At 50.8% G+C, this 17,063-nt stretch overlaps 1 protein-coding gene across 2 annotated transcripts in view; it reads right to left on the bottom strand.

Annotated features, from left to right (window-relative positions):
• The window catches only part of DRC11 (dynein regulatory complex subunit 11), a 172,472-nt gene that overhangs the window by 19,436 nt on the left and 135,973 nt on the right, over window positions 1-17,063 (bottom strand). For both annotated transcript variants that reach the window (XM_082630649.1, XM_082630650.1), the window contains one exon: window positions 9,188-9,274. In XM_082630649.1, coding sequence (XP_082486775.1) covers window positions 9,188-9,274 — 87 coding nt within the window. The remainder of the gene's footprint in view (window positions 1-9,187; window positions 9,275-17,063) is intronic.

Raw genomic sequence — 17,063 nt, 5'->3', positions numbered from 1 at the left:
CATACCTGGCAGGAAGACAGCCCCGCACGTCTGCCTGCAGGAAGGGGTTGGTAACATCTAGGGAAGGGAGTGGGCGTGGGATAAAGTCCACGCTCGAGAATAAAAGCGAATGGCAGGAAACTGGAGACACGGGGGTGACAGCTGTGCACGGCTGCAGGGCCTTTGGGACAAGGACACTCGTGTGCTGGGGAGTCTGTTCCCTGCGAGGCCCTGTGGCTGCCCCGTGGAATTGGGAGTCAGACCTGGGACGGCAGCCTGCTGGGCAGAGGGAGGGAGGGTGGTGTTAGGAGTGTGGTCCGCAGGGCGGGTGTGAGCTGGGTGGGTGATGCCGGGGAGGGAAGGGGGAGGGAATGGGCTGTGGCCATGCAGGGGGCCCAGTGGTGTGCCCCTTTCTCTTTCCTTCTGTTTGACCAACAGAAAGGCCCAGTTCCATGTCTGGACTGACAGGGTGCAGGGAAAATACTGGATGAGAAAGAGCAAGACCCCGGGCCAAGGGGCCGTTCGGAGGAAAGCCCAGTGGGAAGTTGCAGAAAGTTTTGGCTCCAATGAGGCAAGAGGTTGGGGGCTTGCCTTGACCTTCCAGGACAGGGCAGTTTCTTACTTCCCGGCCCGTCAGCCTTGCTCATTACTTCTTACGCCCAGGCTGCTTCCACAGTACTGGTCGCACCTACCGTGTGCTTCCTGTGCTCCAGGGGTCTCGTTCAGCGCCTGACAGGAACCTTCTCACCTTATCCTCGCAGCCACCCTGGGAGAGGGACCCGTTCTCACCCTCACTCCAGAGATGCTGGCCCGAGGTACAAGGAGACCAAGGGACGTCCGAGACCCAGAGTCCATGAGCCGGTCCCCAGCTGCCAGCACAGAGTTAGTGACCCCACAACCTTGCTCCTCCCCCTTCTCTGGGGACCCTGCCTTTCAGAGGGGATGTGCAGGGGGCCTTGCTTGCCCCACCCCCAATTCCCTTCCTGTTTAGGGGCCTATAGCTATTGAGGCGTGCAAAGGACACTTAAAATATCTATTATTATTATATTATCTATTATTATGTTTATATCATTATTATGGTATAGATCAGCTTTATTGAGATGTAATTCACATACCATATAATTCACCTATTTAAAACGTATGATTCACCCATAAAATTAAAATATTAAAAAAAGAAAATGTATGATTCAGTGGTTTTTAGTATATTCACAGAGTTGTGCAACCATCACCACAATTAATTTTAGAACGCTTTCATGTTCGTTGCCCCCAAAAGACCCCACCCATTAGCAGTCACTGCCCATTTTCCCCCAACCTCTTTCTGAAATCCTAGGCAATCACTTATCTACTTTCTGTCTCTACAGATTTGTATATTCTGGATATTTCATAAATAGACTCATTTAATATGTGTCTGTGTGTGTGTGGCTTCTTTCATTTAGGATAACATTTTCGAGGTTCACCCATGTTGTGGCGTGTTTTAGTACTTCACTTTAATTGCCAAATGGTATCCATTGTATGGTTATGCCACATTTTATTTATCTACTCATCAATCGATGGACATTTGTTTTTCTTACGCTTTTTGGCTGTTGTGAATAACGCTGCTATGAACATTTGTGTATAAGATTTGTATGGACTAATGTTTTCATATCTCCTGGGTATGTACAGGGGAATTGAATTGCTAGGTCTTACGGTTACTCTAAGTTTAAGCTTTTAAAGAAATGCCAGAATGTTTTCTAAAGTGTCTGCACCATTTTACAATCCTAGCAGAGAGAAGATTTAAGTTTCTCTGGACCCTTACCAACAGTTGTTACTGTTTTTCTTATTTTTTCCTTTTATTTAGCCAACCTAGTGGGTGTGAAGTGGTATCGGATTGTGGTTTTGACTTTTACTTCCCTGGAGGCTAAAGATGTTAGCATCTTTTCACGTGCTTAATGGCCATATGTATACCTTCTTCGGAAAGATGTGTATTCAGATCCTTTGCCCATTTTTTAAGTTGGGTTACTTGTCTTTTTAATATTGAGTTGTAAGAGTCATTTATATGTTCTAGATACAGGTCCCTTGTCAGATTAACGACTTGCAAATATTTTCTCCCATTCTGAGTTGTCTTTTCACTTTCTTGTTGATGTCTTTTACAGCAAAAAGTTTTCAGTTTTGATGAGTTCAGTTTAAGTCTTCTTCTGTTGCTTGTGCTCCTGATATTGTAGCCAAGACAACATTGCTTAATCCAAGGTCACAGAGATTTATGTCTCTATTTTCTTCTAAGGGTTTTATAGTTTTAGCTCTTGCTTTTAGGTCTGTGGTTTATTGTTGGTTAACTGTGTGAGGTAGGGGTCCAACTTCATTCTTTTGCAGATGGCAATCCAATTGTCCTAGAAGCATTTGTTGAAAAGACTATTCTTTCTCCATTGAATTGTCTTGGCACTTCTGTCAAAAAAGTCAAATTTTTTGTAAATGTGAGGGTGTATTTCTGGACCAGTTCTATTCCATTGGCCCATATGTCTCCCCTTAGGCCAGTATCACACTGTCCTGATTGCTGCAGCTTTATGGTAAGTTTTGAAACTGGGAAGTGTGAGTTCTCCAACTCCGTTCTTTTTCAAGATTGTTTTGGCTATTCTGGGTCCTTTGAATTTCCATATGGATTTTAGGATCAGCTTGTCAATTTCTGCAACTAAGGTCGCTGGAATTTTGATGGGGATTGTGTTGAATCTGTAGATCAATTTGGGGATTCTTGCCATCTTAACAATAAGTTTTTCAATCCATGAATATGATGTATCTTTCTATTTATCGAGGTCTTCATTAACTTCTTTCAACAATGTTTTTGTAGTCTTCAGAGTAGAAGTCTTGCACTTCTTTTGTTAAGTTTATTCCTATTTTTTGGATGTTATTATAAATGGAATTGTTTTCTTAATTCTAATTTTAATTTTTTCATTGCCAGTGTATAGAAATGTTGCTTTTTGTATATTGATCTTGTATCCTATCCTGCAACCTTGCTGAACTAGTTTATTAGTTCTAATACTGCTTTAGTGAATTCCTCAGGATTTTCTGTATACAAGATCATGTCATCTGCAAATATAGTTTTATTTCTTCCTTTTCAATATGGATGCCTTACTTAATTTTCTTCCCTGATTGCCCCAGTGAGAACCTCCAGTATAATGTTGGATAGAAGAGGTGCTCTTAAGGGGAAAACATCCAGTCTTTTACCATTAAGCATGATGTCAGCCGTGGATTTTTTTGTAGCTGCCTTTTATTAGGCTTAGGAAGTTTCCTTTTCTTTCTGTTTTTTTAATCATGAAGAGGTGTTGTATTTTGTCAAATGCTTTTTCTGCATCTGTTGAGAGGATGGTGTGGTTTCTGTCCTTTATTTTTAATGATACAGTATATTACATTAATTGATTTTTGGATGTTAAGCCTGGGATAAATCCCAGTTGGTCATGGTGTATAATCCTTTTTGTGTTGTTGGATTCAGTTTAAAGGGACGTTTTGTAATGTAACTCACAGCAGAGAAAGAGATGGGATTTTTACAGCAAAATAAATCTCACAGGCTGGGCCTGAAGCCAGATCACCAGGCAGCTTCCGATCATTTCCTCCTGCCCTCACAGAAGTCCAGAGGCTGCTTGGCTCCTTCAGGAGGGAACAATGGCCCTGCAGGACTCCACCCAGGAAGCATGAATGGGGGTTGGGGACAACAGAGGAGCTTAAAAGAGGGCAGAGCACAGGAGAGGGATGACCCGGAATGAGACTCCCTGAAATCCCGGAAATGGGCATGAGGATGGAAACCTGCTCTCGAAGGGGCGGCTCCCCAACCCCTACCCCAGGTCTTTGCAGAAACCTGCCTTTGCTCAGACCCATGCCTCTGGGCTGCCTAGGATAGGGAGGCATGTTTGGTGGGCCTTGACTTTGCTACTGAACTTCCCTCAGGGGTCGGGCTCTGTGCAAAAATGAAAAGCTCAAGGAAAAAACTCCATAATAACAGGCAGATGACGTAGCAAATGGTTCAGTGCACAGGCTTTGGGTCAGACAGATCTGATCCCAGTCTTGGCTCTGCTCTTAACAGCTGTGTGACCTTGGGCAGGTTACTCAACTTCTCTGAGCCTTAGTCCCTGCATCTGAGAAATGGGAATAATCATAGGTCCTAACCTGGAGGGATGCCATGAGGAGTATACGGCATAATGTGTCTGTCTGACAAGTGCTTGAAATATAAGTGCTGGTAGGAAATCAGCGCTAGGTCTGCTCTATTGAGGAGAAAGGTTTCTAAAGCGGAGAGTCAGAAAAACTGGGGGCTTTATGATTTGAAGGAAACTAGCAATATTGCCAATGGAGCTGAAAATGACGGTGTAAAAATCTCCCACAGTTTCCACTGCACTGGACGATAAGATGTCAATTGCTCATCTCTGAGGAGCTGCCTCCTAGGCCTCATGCCACTGAGGAAAGACCTCTGCTGAGATTCTGGAAGCATATTCCTTATAGGAATATCTACACCTGTGCCAGGAAAAAATCCACTGCATTTAGACAAGGCTTGGAGAGTTTGGAGATATTCAGAATTCATTTTACCAGAGTGGATCCAAAGCTCTCTTATGAAAAGTTGTTATACGAAAAACGTAACCCTTTGAAAAGGCAGGAGGAGGGGCAGGGTCATGTGGTAGGTGGTGACGGAGGAGGAGTTTGGACAGGCCCTGCCTGAGTCGGCAGCATTGTGGGGGAGGTATCCCATGGGTGATTCTGGGTGATGCTGGGTGATTGCACCCAAGCCTCAGGGGAGAGCTGCAGGCTGGGGATGGAGTGGGAGCACTCGTTGGCTTAGGGGTGATTTGTTAAGCTGGTGCCCAAGGAGGGCGAGGAGAGCAGAAAGGTCTGTGGGCCTGAGATGGAATCTCAGTGAGCCCCAGTGTATTTAAGGGGTGGGTAGAAGTGCATGGAGGAGACACAGAAGAAAATGTTGGCGGGGTGTGAGGAGACCAGGAGAAGGCTATGGGGGCTAAGGAGGACAGAGTTTTACAAGCTGGGGCCCACTGGCGAAATGGATTTCAAAGAAATTTGTGAGAGCAGTTTCCATGGAGCTGCAGAGCATCGAGTGGACAGTGGTGGGTTGAAGAGTGAGCGGGGATGGTGAGCATAGTCTTTTAAGAAGCTTGATGGAGAATAATGCAAGGTGGTAGGGGCGACGGGGGCGTGTGTGGGGTGCACATGGAGCTGCCCAAGACCGGTGGAAGAAGGACTGACCCCTACCTCACACAGTTAACCTGGTGAGACTGGAGACTACTACTCTGTGGGGGCAGACACATGCTTGCAAGGTCTGAGCCCATCCCCAGCAGCCTGGTTGCCATGGTGACAGTGGTGCAGCCCTGCCTGTTCTGAGGCAGGAGATGATATTGCTGTCTCCTGACAATGGCAGGGATGACTGAACTTAATTAGCCTGTTTGGATAACAAATGTTGATCCTGGGCCGCGTCCAGAGTGACATCTTCACTGATGGCGAGTCCCATTAGGAGGGGATGGAAATGAAAGGTGAGTACATTCAGCCAACACTCTTCTGCACTTGGGCCACCCCTGTTCCGGTTCAGAGCCATGTCCATTATGCATGAGAGTGGCGTGCTCATCCATCATGTCAGCCAACCTCCCCACCATCCCCTGGCAACCTCCTCAGCCGCCCCTACTGCTGGACCTGCCAGCCCCACACCACCTTATTATTGTGGGCAATTTCGCATTAGTGTCTAACACCCATGCAGCAGTTTCCATTTGCTTTTCTGCAGCCAGCTCCAACCCAGCCAGTGCTTCCCTCGTGGAGGCCCTACTGTCCTGTGGGTAGGGCTCCTGCTAGATGGAGTCCTGAGGGGAACGGAGCAGAAACTGCAGCAGCAGCCCGTCTTGCCTCATTCCTTCCTGCGTTCGCCTCCTACACCAACAGCTGACCAAGGCTCCAGCCTCAGATGGTGGAAAGGAGGGCCCTCCTCCTGGGAGGGGAGGGAGAGGGCGCTGTCCAGGCACCTGCCAGGTCCCCGGGGGCTGGGTGTTGAGGCCAACGTGGGGTGGTCAGGGTCCAGGGGACTCCGGAGCCTGACACATTTGCCTCTAAGACCTGAGGGCTCCACGGGCAGTCTTCAGGATGTGGTTTACAGTAGCCGGGGGTTGAAGAGGGGAAGAGGGGGGATGCAGGTGTAGTATAAGCGTGGAGGGTCAGACGGGAAGCCAGCGCTGACACTGGAGCTGCATCCAGGCAGGGACAGGGGTCCTGCCCCTGAGTCCGAGCACTGCACTCGACCAGCTTTGCGCCCTCTCGGGCCTTTGTCCTCTCCTGCAAAACAGGAGAAGGCTGCCTCCTTCCCAGGGTGCTAGGAGCTTCCTGACCTACGCGTTGTGCCCCCTAGGCATCCTCTGCCTGTTGCAGCAGCCCTAGGGGTCCCTGCGCCCAGCTCTGCACCCAGGAGCCATTGCTGCCACCTGGCCTTCTCCGTTGCCTCCCTCCTTATGACTGCATGAGCCTCCACACTGTACCTCCTAAAGGGCCTGAGCCCAGAGGTGGAGGCCTCGAGGGTGGAGCTAGTCACTGTGGGGGAGAGTTTTTTCTGAAGAGCGTTCCTGGAATCCCTCCAATGCCCTGGGTGGACGCCGGGAGTGCTCGGTGTTGTGGCTGTAGGTGGTGGTTCCTCTGCAGGTGGACATTCTTCAGCACCTTGGGGATCGGGGCAGCCTTTGGGACGGAGGCTGGGCTGGGTGGTCGTAAGGATGCCGGGTGTTCCTGGATGGCCAGGTGATGCAACGTGGAGCCGGTCATGCTACCTCCTGGGGCCTCTCGTTGGCGGATGCAGCTGCAGCCCTTGGAATTTGGTGGTCACCTCCAGAGCATGGATGTCCGATGCCCATGACTGTCCCAGGCCCTGGAGGCTGAGGGACTTGGGTAAGGACAGGAGTCAGAGGCTGGAGGTGGGGTGGGAAGGAGAGGAGAGCTGGCCCAGCACTGGCCCCAGAGGCAGGAAGGCAGCAGGAACCCTGCAGCCCTGCTCTCCGAGGGGCAGGCCCAGGACGTCGAGCTGGAGGATGCACAGGCAGTGGTTCCCTGCCCTGGCCGGGGCACTGGAGCTGGGCCCCCTGCGCCGCTGCAGGGGTGTGCATGCCCCTTGCGGCTCTGTCTGTGCCTGGGCTGGCTCAGGCCCCCAGCCGGCCTCTGGACATTTGGGGACCCCGGGACCCTTCTGCTTGTACTCATCAGGCATCCTGGGATTTTCCCAGGTTGTGATTCAGCCCTCAGTGCAGTTAATTCCCCGGACGGACGACAGACTCTCCTAATGCAGAGGTGGACAGAATAAGTGTCCGATTTGTCTACAACAAAGACTGTGCCACCAAAGACCTTCATTTTCTGCAGGAATAAGACTAGTCAGTGACTATATTTGTGGGAATCAGAGATTGTGCTGGAGAGAACATCTCAGGGTCAGCAAGGAAGGGCCTGTTCAGGGGAGGGTTCTGGAGGCTCTCCTTTGCCGGCTCCCTGCTCTTTCACAGTGACTCCCCTTAGCGGGGGCGTCTACTGAACTCACACTTCATTCCCTGCCAGCCCTTCCCCAGGGCCCCTCTGGCTCTCTCAAACGGGTGTGTGCATCCCTCTTACTCTCGACCCACTGAGGGGTACAGACGAGCAGACGTAATTCTTGGCGACAAACCGACAGCTCGAGGGGGTCACGGGAGAGAATTCGAGAGGGGCTTCACAAACTCAGAGGCTGTTCTCTCTGGAGCCCTTTAATTAGATACTTAAGGAAGTGGAGGCTCAGAGAGGTTAAATTACTTGCTCAGGGACACACAGCCAACTAAGGTAAAGGGCAAAGTAGGCCTGGAACATACGTCTCCTGAGTTCTCACTCTCCAGTCTCCCAGTGGGAGAGCACTCGCCCATTCATGAGACAAAGCTTCTGGTGACGTGAAATGTGTGACACCTTGCATTAAAGGCTGCCTTGCATCTCTCTTTAGATTTATTGTAGTAACTGCTGTCTTCAAGTTCGCATGTATGTGGCCTTTTAAAGGATTTATTTTATTTTATTTTATTATTATTATTTTTTTGCGGTGCCTGGGCCTCTCACCGTTGTGGCCTCTCCTGTTGCGGAGCACAGGCTCCGGACGTGCAGGCTCAGCGGCCATGGCTCACGGGCCCAGCCGCTCCACGGCATGTGGGATCTTCCCGGACCGGGGCACGAACCCGTGTCCCCTGCATCGTCAGGCGGACTCTCAACCACTGCGCCACCAAGGAAGCCCTGCATCTCTCTTTAGATTTATCATAGTAACTGCTGCCTTCAAGTTCGCATGTATTTGGCCTTTTAAAGGGTTTATTTTATTTTGTTATTTTTTTAAAATTAATTTTCATTGGAGTATAGTTGCTTTACTGTATGTGGACTTTTTTAGCGTAGCAACGTCGCCAGCAGAGGGAGCTACCTACCAGATTCCCAGATTAAATAATACATGAGTCCTCTTAAGAGTTTCTAAAATGACAGGGCAATCAAGGCTCATTTGGGGAAGAAAAGATTCAGCTTTCATTCTTTATCCAAATCATCTCTACCTGCTAAAAATGATGTATAATACATAAGGAGCAAAAGTGATTAAAATCCTTATGAATTTAATCAGAAATTCACAGTTAACCACTATTTGCTTTGGTGCAAATTGATGTGGAATAACAATCATGTGTATCTGCAAATTTTTTTTAACTTGTGGGAAATTTGCTGGTGATTTGCGGGGGGAAGTGCGGGGGAGGGGAGCCATTGAAAGGAGAGAAAAGGAGGAAGGAAGCAATTGACAGAAGACTCCCCAGGGACACCCAATGTGGGGCGCTTGGCAGTTCTATGGACGGTCTTTGTTCATAAATTGCAGGCCTTTTGCTATTTATTATGATGAACAATAGGAAATCCTAATAATAACTCCTATGTGTGCCATTTGCTGTAACTGAGCAGAGTTCTCTCAATTGTTTCTTACCCCTGAATCGGTAGGTTTGGGTTTAACGCTCCCCTCCCCCCTTTTCCATACTTTTTTTCATTTCTTCTAAATTATGCCTCGTAAAATCAGACACTGGATCCTTTTAAATGCAGACATGTGCTTAGGGCAGAGAGACGGCTGCCCCTCCGTTTCCTTCCTCCCTTGAAAAAGCAAGACCGTCTTGAAAAATCGAGGTAGTCCCTGGTACGGGGCCCCTTTGGAGGAGGGAAAGGGCCACATAAAGAAACGAGAAGCCCTCACCTTCCTTTCGGCGTTGGGGACTTTTTTGTAGAAGGTTTTCTCGGTGTCTCTAAGCCACACCACGGAGGGCTGGAGCTGGCGGGCCACCTGCAAGGAGAAATGGTGGGTTGTAAATGCATTTCCCTCTGGGGTGCACACTTGACCCGCGGCAACAGCAGGACTCGGCCGCCCGCTGTGCGGGCTCGGGGACGGCGTGTGGGGGGGGGGACTCGCGGGACTGCACTGCGCATGCGGCCTGTAGCCTCCTTCACCGCGGGATGGGGGCGCTGCCCGGCCCTCTCCCACCTGTGGTCAGCATGCGCTGGGGGCCTGTGCGTTCTCCAGGACCCCGAGCTTCGACTCAGTTTGGCTTGAAATAAGCCAATAGTGTTCTGCTGCAAACGAAGGGAATTGGGCCAGGAGTTTTAATTACAGCCTACGCCCCGCTCCCAGGTTGATTCAAGTTTGCTCATTTCGAGAAAAGCTGTTTTAGCCCCAGGGCCCCCGTGATGCCATTTGTTCGTCTCCGTGTGGCTGCGCCTTTGCGGCCGTGGTTTCGTCTGGAAGGTGGCTCTGAGCCCCTCCAGGGCGAGCGGGGCTTCGTGACAGCGCTGGGACTTACCGTGGGCCCATGAATAATTGCCACACACCTAACAATCTCTTCAAAGCGCCCCCATGAGAGCAGAGTTCGGGTATTTTTGCAACAATTTGTGCTTTGTGCAAAATGGTGACAGATAAAAGCGGTCTCCAGCCACAGCGAATACAGTGTTACGTACTCCTATTTTTATATTTCTTTAAACATCATTAAGGCAGCAGATATGATTCTTAAACCAAGGCAGACATTTAATAAATGATGGAAAAATCACCGGGAACACTGGCTGAGTCTGTTTCCGCCAGCACTACGTACCAAGGGAAGCAGATTATGCACGTTCAAAGAGAAAAGTGGATTCAGCTTGATCCCCGTGCCAGTCCGACCCCCGGGCTGGCTGTGTTCCAGTCCCACACACGCCAGGATGCCAGGACATTCAGAGAGGAAACGGTACCAGAAAACCACTCTTTGGTTAGCGATATTCTTTAGGCCCTGAGCCACAGAGTTTAAGAATTCAGAATCACAAGTTTCAATCCCAGTACCCGAGGCAGCTTGGCGTGGAGCAATCAAAATAGTGACCAAGGCAGGCCCGGGCCACACGCATTGTACAGGGCATCACACGCAAGATTACGGCCAGCACAGACCAGCACTTCCTCTGCTTGGAGGATGTCACCTGTGATAACTCATCTGAGCTCACTACAGCCCTTATGTAGTAGGTAGCATTATTATCATCCCTGTTTACAGATGGAGAAACCGAGGCTCAAAGACACTACGTGACCTGTCCAAGGTCACACAGCTAGAAAGTGGCAGAAGCAGGCTGCGAGGCCAGGCTGATCGATGGCTGCCGGGTCTGTGCTGGAGGCATGGCCATGTCCTCGGGTCCTCTCACTTCCTCCAGCCAGATGCTTGAGCATCCTCCCTTGCCCCACCTCCCACATCTAACCATCCTCAAGTCTATCCATCCCCCGCTCCTAATCTCTTTCAACCACATCAGTGCATCCATTCTCTCAGCTCCTGACTTTGATCCCCAACTTCTTTCCAGCTGTCTTGCCCACTGCAGTCAGAGGGACCCACTCAAGTGTCAGAGGGGCAGGCCCCAGGGAACCACTGTGCCCCTAAAAGCTATTCTGGGTTTACGTCAAAAGCTTCCCTACTTCCAGCCCCCAAAGAAAATAAGAAAATGAGATACTTTACATAAAAGCTTTTCAGCTTCTCTGAACAAAGATATGTTATAATAACAAAGGCAAAAATCTTATTCTTTTCAATCCCTCTTGAAAATCCTAGCTTTAGAACGGAAACCAATGGAAACACAGTTTTCACATAAACAGCTGTGTCCTGTCTCAGGCGAACTCGTGCGCTCACCAAGGCAGCAGACCGGCCTCTCCTGTGTCCATCTGGCAAACACCGGATCTTCCATGGCTCTTATTTGTGCGCCTCTTTTCTCTAGATCCAGCTGTTCTTAATGGAACTTGCAGATGTGAGTACCAAGTATTCCAGCATCCCTTTTCTCTTTCCGCTTTTAACAAGGTAAGCTACATAGATGGACTTGAAACACAGGCATCTTATTAGTTTGGGACAACTCTGAAAGCAGCAGCCTTATTTCTCGTACCTTATTTAAGGTTTTTCTGAAAACCTGGCCACGCCATTCCATTGAATGGGAGCGCTATGGATTGTTCCCTGAACTTGAGGGCTCTCTGTGAGCCGTGGGGGAATTCCGCACTTCCTGTGTTTCTAACATGCACCTGTGAAGGAATTCCTTCCTCAGGACGGTCACCTGCTCTGGGGTTCCCAGGGCTGTGCAGAGGTCCTGGGTGGCCACATGGTTTGGAAGGGCTCAGTGATTATCAAGCGAGCAGAAAACATTTCCCAAGCTGAGTTCTTTGACGGTAACAATACAAAGAATGGTCATTTGCAAACTGCCTTGAGATCTAGGACCCCACTGCTACTCCCCTTCCATGTACCTCATGCGGAGGCAAGCGCGCCCCACCCGACTCCCCTTTACATAGAAGGTGCCGAGGCAGAGAAAGAAGTCAGTGAAATCCCCTCCTCCCCTGGCACAGAGAAATGTGGAGCCCAGAGTAAGCCCTGGGTCAGCCCGACACCCCCAGGCCAGCATTGTCATCCAGGCGGCAGGCTCCCACATTGCCATGGAGAGAAGATGCCTATTCCAAAGCATCTCCTTACCCTTGGCCCGTGTTCTCCTCTATCACCTTTCATTCCAGTAGGAAGAAAGGCTCTAATGCCATCATTGTCTTGTCCTCCAGAGCATGAATCTCTATTTCCCTGGCCTTCCTCGGTGGCGTGCCTGGTCAGGGGATGTCTGGTGACCTTGGTCAGTTCTGGGCAGAGAAGAGGGGTACAGGAAGCTGGGCCTTCCCAGGCCGAACACCTCTCCCACCAGGAAGAATGGAAGGACCTGAGGCTCTTTTCCTTGGGGCAAAGAAGACTCAAGGGGGCAAGTGAGCTGATTTCAAATAGCTGAAAGCCTGTCATGCAGAAGAAAGTCTGGTTTTATTATTTTGGGTCCAGCATGTAGAATGAAAGCCATTCTCTCATTTTCCATTCACAACATTGGTAGAGGGGCTTTGATGTGCCGGGCACTGGGGTAGGTGCTGGGGTCCCTGACTTCAAGGAGCCCACCGATAGAAGGGGAGGGCAGATGTGTAGCTGGGAGGGGGGCACAAGGAAAATGGGGTGTCAGCAAGGACCACCGATGACAGAAAGAGGGAGACGTAGATGAGGAGGGTAAGTAGAAATGGAGACTGCAGACGAGGGTTAAAGGAGACAGACCTGCCGATGGTTTCCAGAAGGTCCCAGAGCCTGGAGAAGGGGATGCGTCTGCCACGCTCAGGACAGGAGCCAAGGTGCAGGGCTCGGTGTGCCCGAACGCGGCTGCTCGGGGTCATTCTGGAAGGTGTCCCAAAGGCCTTGGCCGAGCTACAGAGTTTGCTTCTACCCGGGAAGCTGTGGAGAGTCTGTAGGCGTCGTGAATCGTGACCGTTGATGCTGGGTGTGTGTAGAGAACACGCCCTCTGGTGGGGTGTGAAGCATGACTGTTCCCTGGAGACTGGGAAAGAGATGGGGGTGTGTGTGTGCAGATGGCCTGGTGAGAGGTGAGGCTGGAGGCCAGGAGAGGGTTCAGAGGCCTTTGGAGGAAGAGGAGGTGAGACCTGGAGCAGAGTGGCGCGGAGGGCAGGAAACGGACGTGAGGGGCGTGTAGGATCTGCCAGACCTGCTGATGGCTGGGAGAGGGATAAGGAAGTAGGGGGTGTCCAACGCTGGGAGGCCTGGAGACTAGGAGGACAGTGGTCCAGGAATCCAAGAAGGGGACTAGATGAGGGATGAAAGGATGAGGTCAGGTTAGGCCAGGGGAGCCCGAGGGCAGCTGGACATCCAGGCGGGAGGACTGATGGGTCTGGGGGGCAGGAGGGAGGTGGGGGGCTGGAAAGGGCTCTGAGGATGGCAGCAGAGCCATGGGAATGGATGGAGGGGATTCCCAAGGAAAGGGGGAGAGGGGAGGAAGCCAGACCAGGGCTGTGGAGCGGGGACCAAGGGTGAAGACGCTGATGGAGGAGAGAAGGAAGAGAAGCCCCAGAGAGAACAAAGGGGCACAGAAGAGGGAGCCGTCCTGCAGCCCAGGGAAGGTGGAGGGCAGTGGGGGGGCGGTGACGGCAGCCAGTGCTGGCCCAAGGACCTGGCAACCAGGAGGTCACTGGTGGCCCTGGCAGGGTGTGGAGGGGACAAAAGCCAGGTGACAGGGAGCTGAGGAGTGCATGGGACAGAGACAGGAAACGTTGGCAGAGTTTAGAGGTGGCATTGGGTGGGGAGGTGAGGCGGGCGAGGATGACCTTCAGGGGAGACGCCTTCCCTGCTTCACAGCCACGGGGAGGGGAAGGATGCCTGTGGGCCAGGCAGGTGCGGGAGAGTCAAGGCACATCCACGGAGGCATCAGGCAGGGAAGGCTGAGCTTTGAAAACATGTGCCTCGGAAATTCAGTCCTTTCTTATTGTCATGCAAAAGCAGCATTGGTTAGTAAAAATTTCGGAATACATATTCAGACAGGCATAAACACTCTCTGCCCCCTCCACTGAGGACGGCTCATCAGACCTTTCCTGTCTTCACAGACCTTTCTCAATATCTAAACTTGAAAGCACGAGACTGTTCTTCACACACTGCTTTATATTCTTGTTCACTTCGTACGAGATTTATTTCTCCAACATCATTTTAGCAAGGGGTCTCATCATTTATTGATCTAACCCCTGTTTTTTTTTTAACATTTGGATGGCTTTCCGCCTTCTTGCTAAACCAAACAGCGCTTAGATGGGCGCTTTTGGGTCCACGAAGCTAGTCCGTCGGAGGGCCTGCCAGCTCTTCACGTTCTCACCCGTGTGGTCCACCTGCCCTCCCGGAGGCCCTCTGTTCACACTTTCTCCAGCCACAGATAAGTGGATCTGTTTTTCTACTCTCTTCTCAACAAGTATTAACCATAAAAAACTCTTTGCCAATTTGTTAATGAAACATGGTATCCTTTGCTATTTTGATTTTCACTTAGCAATGAAAAGGCTTTATTTAAATTACCCACAGATAGTTTGAGGTCATGGGCAATTAAATGTAATTAATTCATAATGGAACTTTCCAGAAGTTACAGGGGATAGTTTATTTCAGCCGCCAGTAGAGGGCTCTGCAGTCCTATTGAATATCAATTCCGGAATAAAGATGCGTTTCAACCAAAATGTGCTTTTTCAAATTCTGGGAAGGTCTAGCAAACAGTTACTTCTCCATCCATGTGAGTTTTATGGATTTGATCTTTTGTGTTCTCCAAAGAAATGCTGTCAAACATCCGCCATCGGAATTAGATTCTCTTGGTTGGGATATAATGGCTCAACAATGAAAACCAGTTTGTGTTTGGCACGCTTGAATTACTAATTAGATCTGCCCAAATGACCCCTGGAAGCTTTGGAAGTTCTTTCTGAAAGGGTCCTATTTTGTTTGCCATAGAGAACCCCAGGAAAACCCAGCTCCGTTTTTCAGTGGTTGTGTCTTAGTTTACCAAACTGAAAAGGACCATCCATCTGCCTATCCATCCATCCGTCCGCCCGCCCTTCCATCCATCCAACCCACACAGATTTTGCTGAGCATCTGTGGTGACAGGCAGGGATGTCTGGGAAACATGGTCCCTGCCTGCAGAGTGTGTGGCCTCCTGTGTCTGAATGGGAGCTGCTGGGCAGTCAGGCAGCCGTCAGCGAGGTGCTGCCATGCTGCGGAGGAGCTGGGGGGTGGTTACTGGTGGGGGGGCTTAGCTTTCTGAACTATAGTCACTCGGATTCTGTTTCCGTTTAATATGTGAAGACATTTTCTTCTCTTTTTCCATTATTTACACGTGATATTTTCAAAGTTTCTATTTCCTTGCACTATCTTTTATGTGATTGTAGGAGTTACTTCAAGTCCTTGCTGGGTGTGAGTTGGGATAAACCGTGAATGACAATCACAGGAAGAGCAGAGGTGGATTAAAGAGTCAGGAGCCCAGCTGGGCTGACCCTGTATGGAAAGGAAGGTAAACTGAGGCAGAGGAGAGGACCAGGAGGGAGGCACAGCTGATGGACTGGGACAGGTGACATGGGGGAACCAGGTCAGCGCTGGTGCCAGGAACCCACTGATACCATTGCTGAGTATCAGGTGGAATTCGAGGGGATGGTGTCTGGATGGTGACAGGTGTCAGGCTTACAGATCATCCAGACTTTCCCCTGGGACCCCCTCTTCCCAGCCTACTCCCAGCTAATCCATTAGAACTAATGGATTCACACCGACCCGCCCTGACTCTGTGCCAACTTTGGGAAGCACAGGGGTTCACGCCTGTGTGCAAGGCCATGCTCACCTTCCCCAATGCTCTAAGCATTTCCAAACTGGTTAAAAATTCTTTAATGGGGCTTCCCTGGTGGCGCAGTGGTTGAGAGTCCGCCTGCCGATGCAGGGGACATGGGTTCGTGCCCCGGTCTGGGAAGATCCCACGTGCCGCGGAGCGGCTGGGCCCGTGAGCCATGGCCGTTGAGCCTGCGCGTCCGGAGCCTGTGCTCCGCAATGGGGAGAGGCCACAACAGTGAGAGGCCCGCGTACCGAAAAAAAAAAAATTCTTTAATGCCTGTGACATTGACCCCGTCCCCATTACCCACCACGGAACAAGAGCAGATACAGCCACGCCTACGTGCCTTACAGCCCACAGCGCGTTTCCACACACCTCACTGCAGATGGCGCCCGGGGCATCGGGGGGTTGGGACCCGCCCTTCCCCCCAACGCAGTCGCCCATCCTCTGTGGGGACGTGTGGACCCTCTGACTGCTGCTCAGTTTTGCTGTGAAACTAAAAGCGCTGTAAAATGGAAAGTCTGTAGTAAAAAAAAAAAAAAAAGGTTTTGCTGCCTACGTGCGTTCCGTTCTTCAACCTGAAACTGTCTACACGACCCAGCGGGAGGGGACCCAGCTTTCTGATAGCAGCCCACCGAGGGCTCACGGGCAGCAGCCCCCAGTTCCTTTATTGCCACACCTGATGCTGCACGAAAGCGGCTAAATTCTGTTTCTCTGTTTCCCTCTCCTCTCCCCCTCCTCTCTTACCCCCTCTCTCATTTGAGCAGCTCTGTTTTGGGGGGCCAGGTGTAGGTCTTTGCTTTACCCTTACTGAATTTCACCTTGAAAAGGCGGGACTGACATATTTATTACAGTTATTGTACATCTGTGTGTTTTTTTTAAAAGATCATCCATGAATAGCCACGATGTCTTTGTCTGGGTTATTAACCAGGAGTATAAGTCTCCACGAGCTACAGAGATGTAATTGGCTGGCCTCCCCATCTGCTGATTCCTGGGCCAGCTGTTTACACCAGCACATCTGGGCAAAATCCCTTGGCCAGCTGCCATAGGCCGTTGGCTGTGAGCCCAGCACGGAGCCCTGGTGGGTGGTGCTGAGGCACGAGCAGCATCTCAGCTCCCTTTTGTCCGGATTCGCAGGCCACTACGGGCCACGTGGCCCAGACACCAGCTGGGCGGCCTCGTTAGCCCTGCTCTCTTAGGTCTCCCTCTGAGTCCTGCCCTCAGTGGCCAGACCTCTGACAAAGGAGGAAAGGGAGGAAGCCAGGACCCCAGGGAGGGAGGGACCATCTCCCCCAGGACCCAGAGCTCAGGATTAGGATGCTCTGCTCTGTCCTGCTCTCCGGGGTGCTGCTGGCCTCCCCTCTGCCTTCTCATGGGCGGTCTGGAGGGTCAGGGAAGGGGGAAATCAGGAGGGCGTGGGGTGCCGTGGAAGCTGCCAACGGGACGCT

The sequence above is a fragment of the Mesoplodon mirus genome (assembly GCF_964341445.2).
Source record: "Mesoplodon mirus genome assembly, chromosome: 8".
NCBI lineage: Eukaryota > Metazoa > Chordata > Mammalia > Artiodactyla > Ziphiidae > Mesoplodon > Mesoplodon mirus.
Note: the sequence above shows the minus strand (reverse complement) of the source record. Positions and strands in the feature narration are given on the sequence as shown.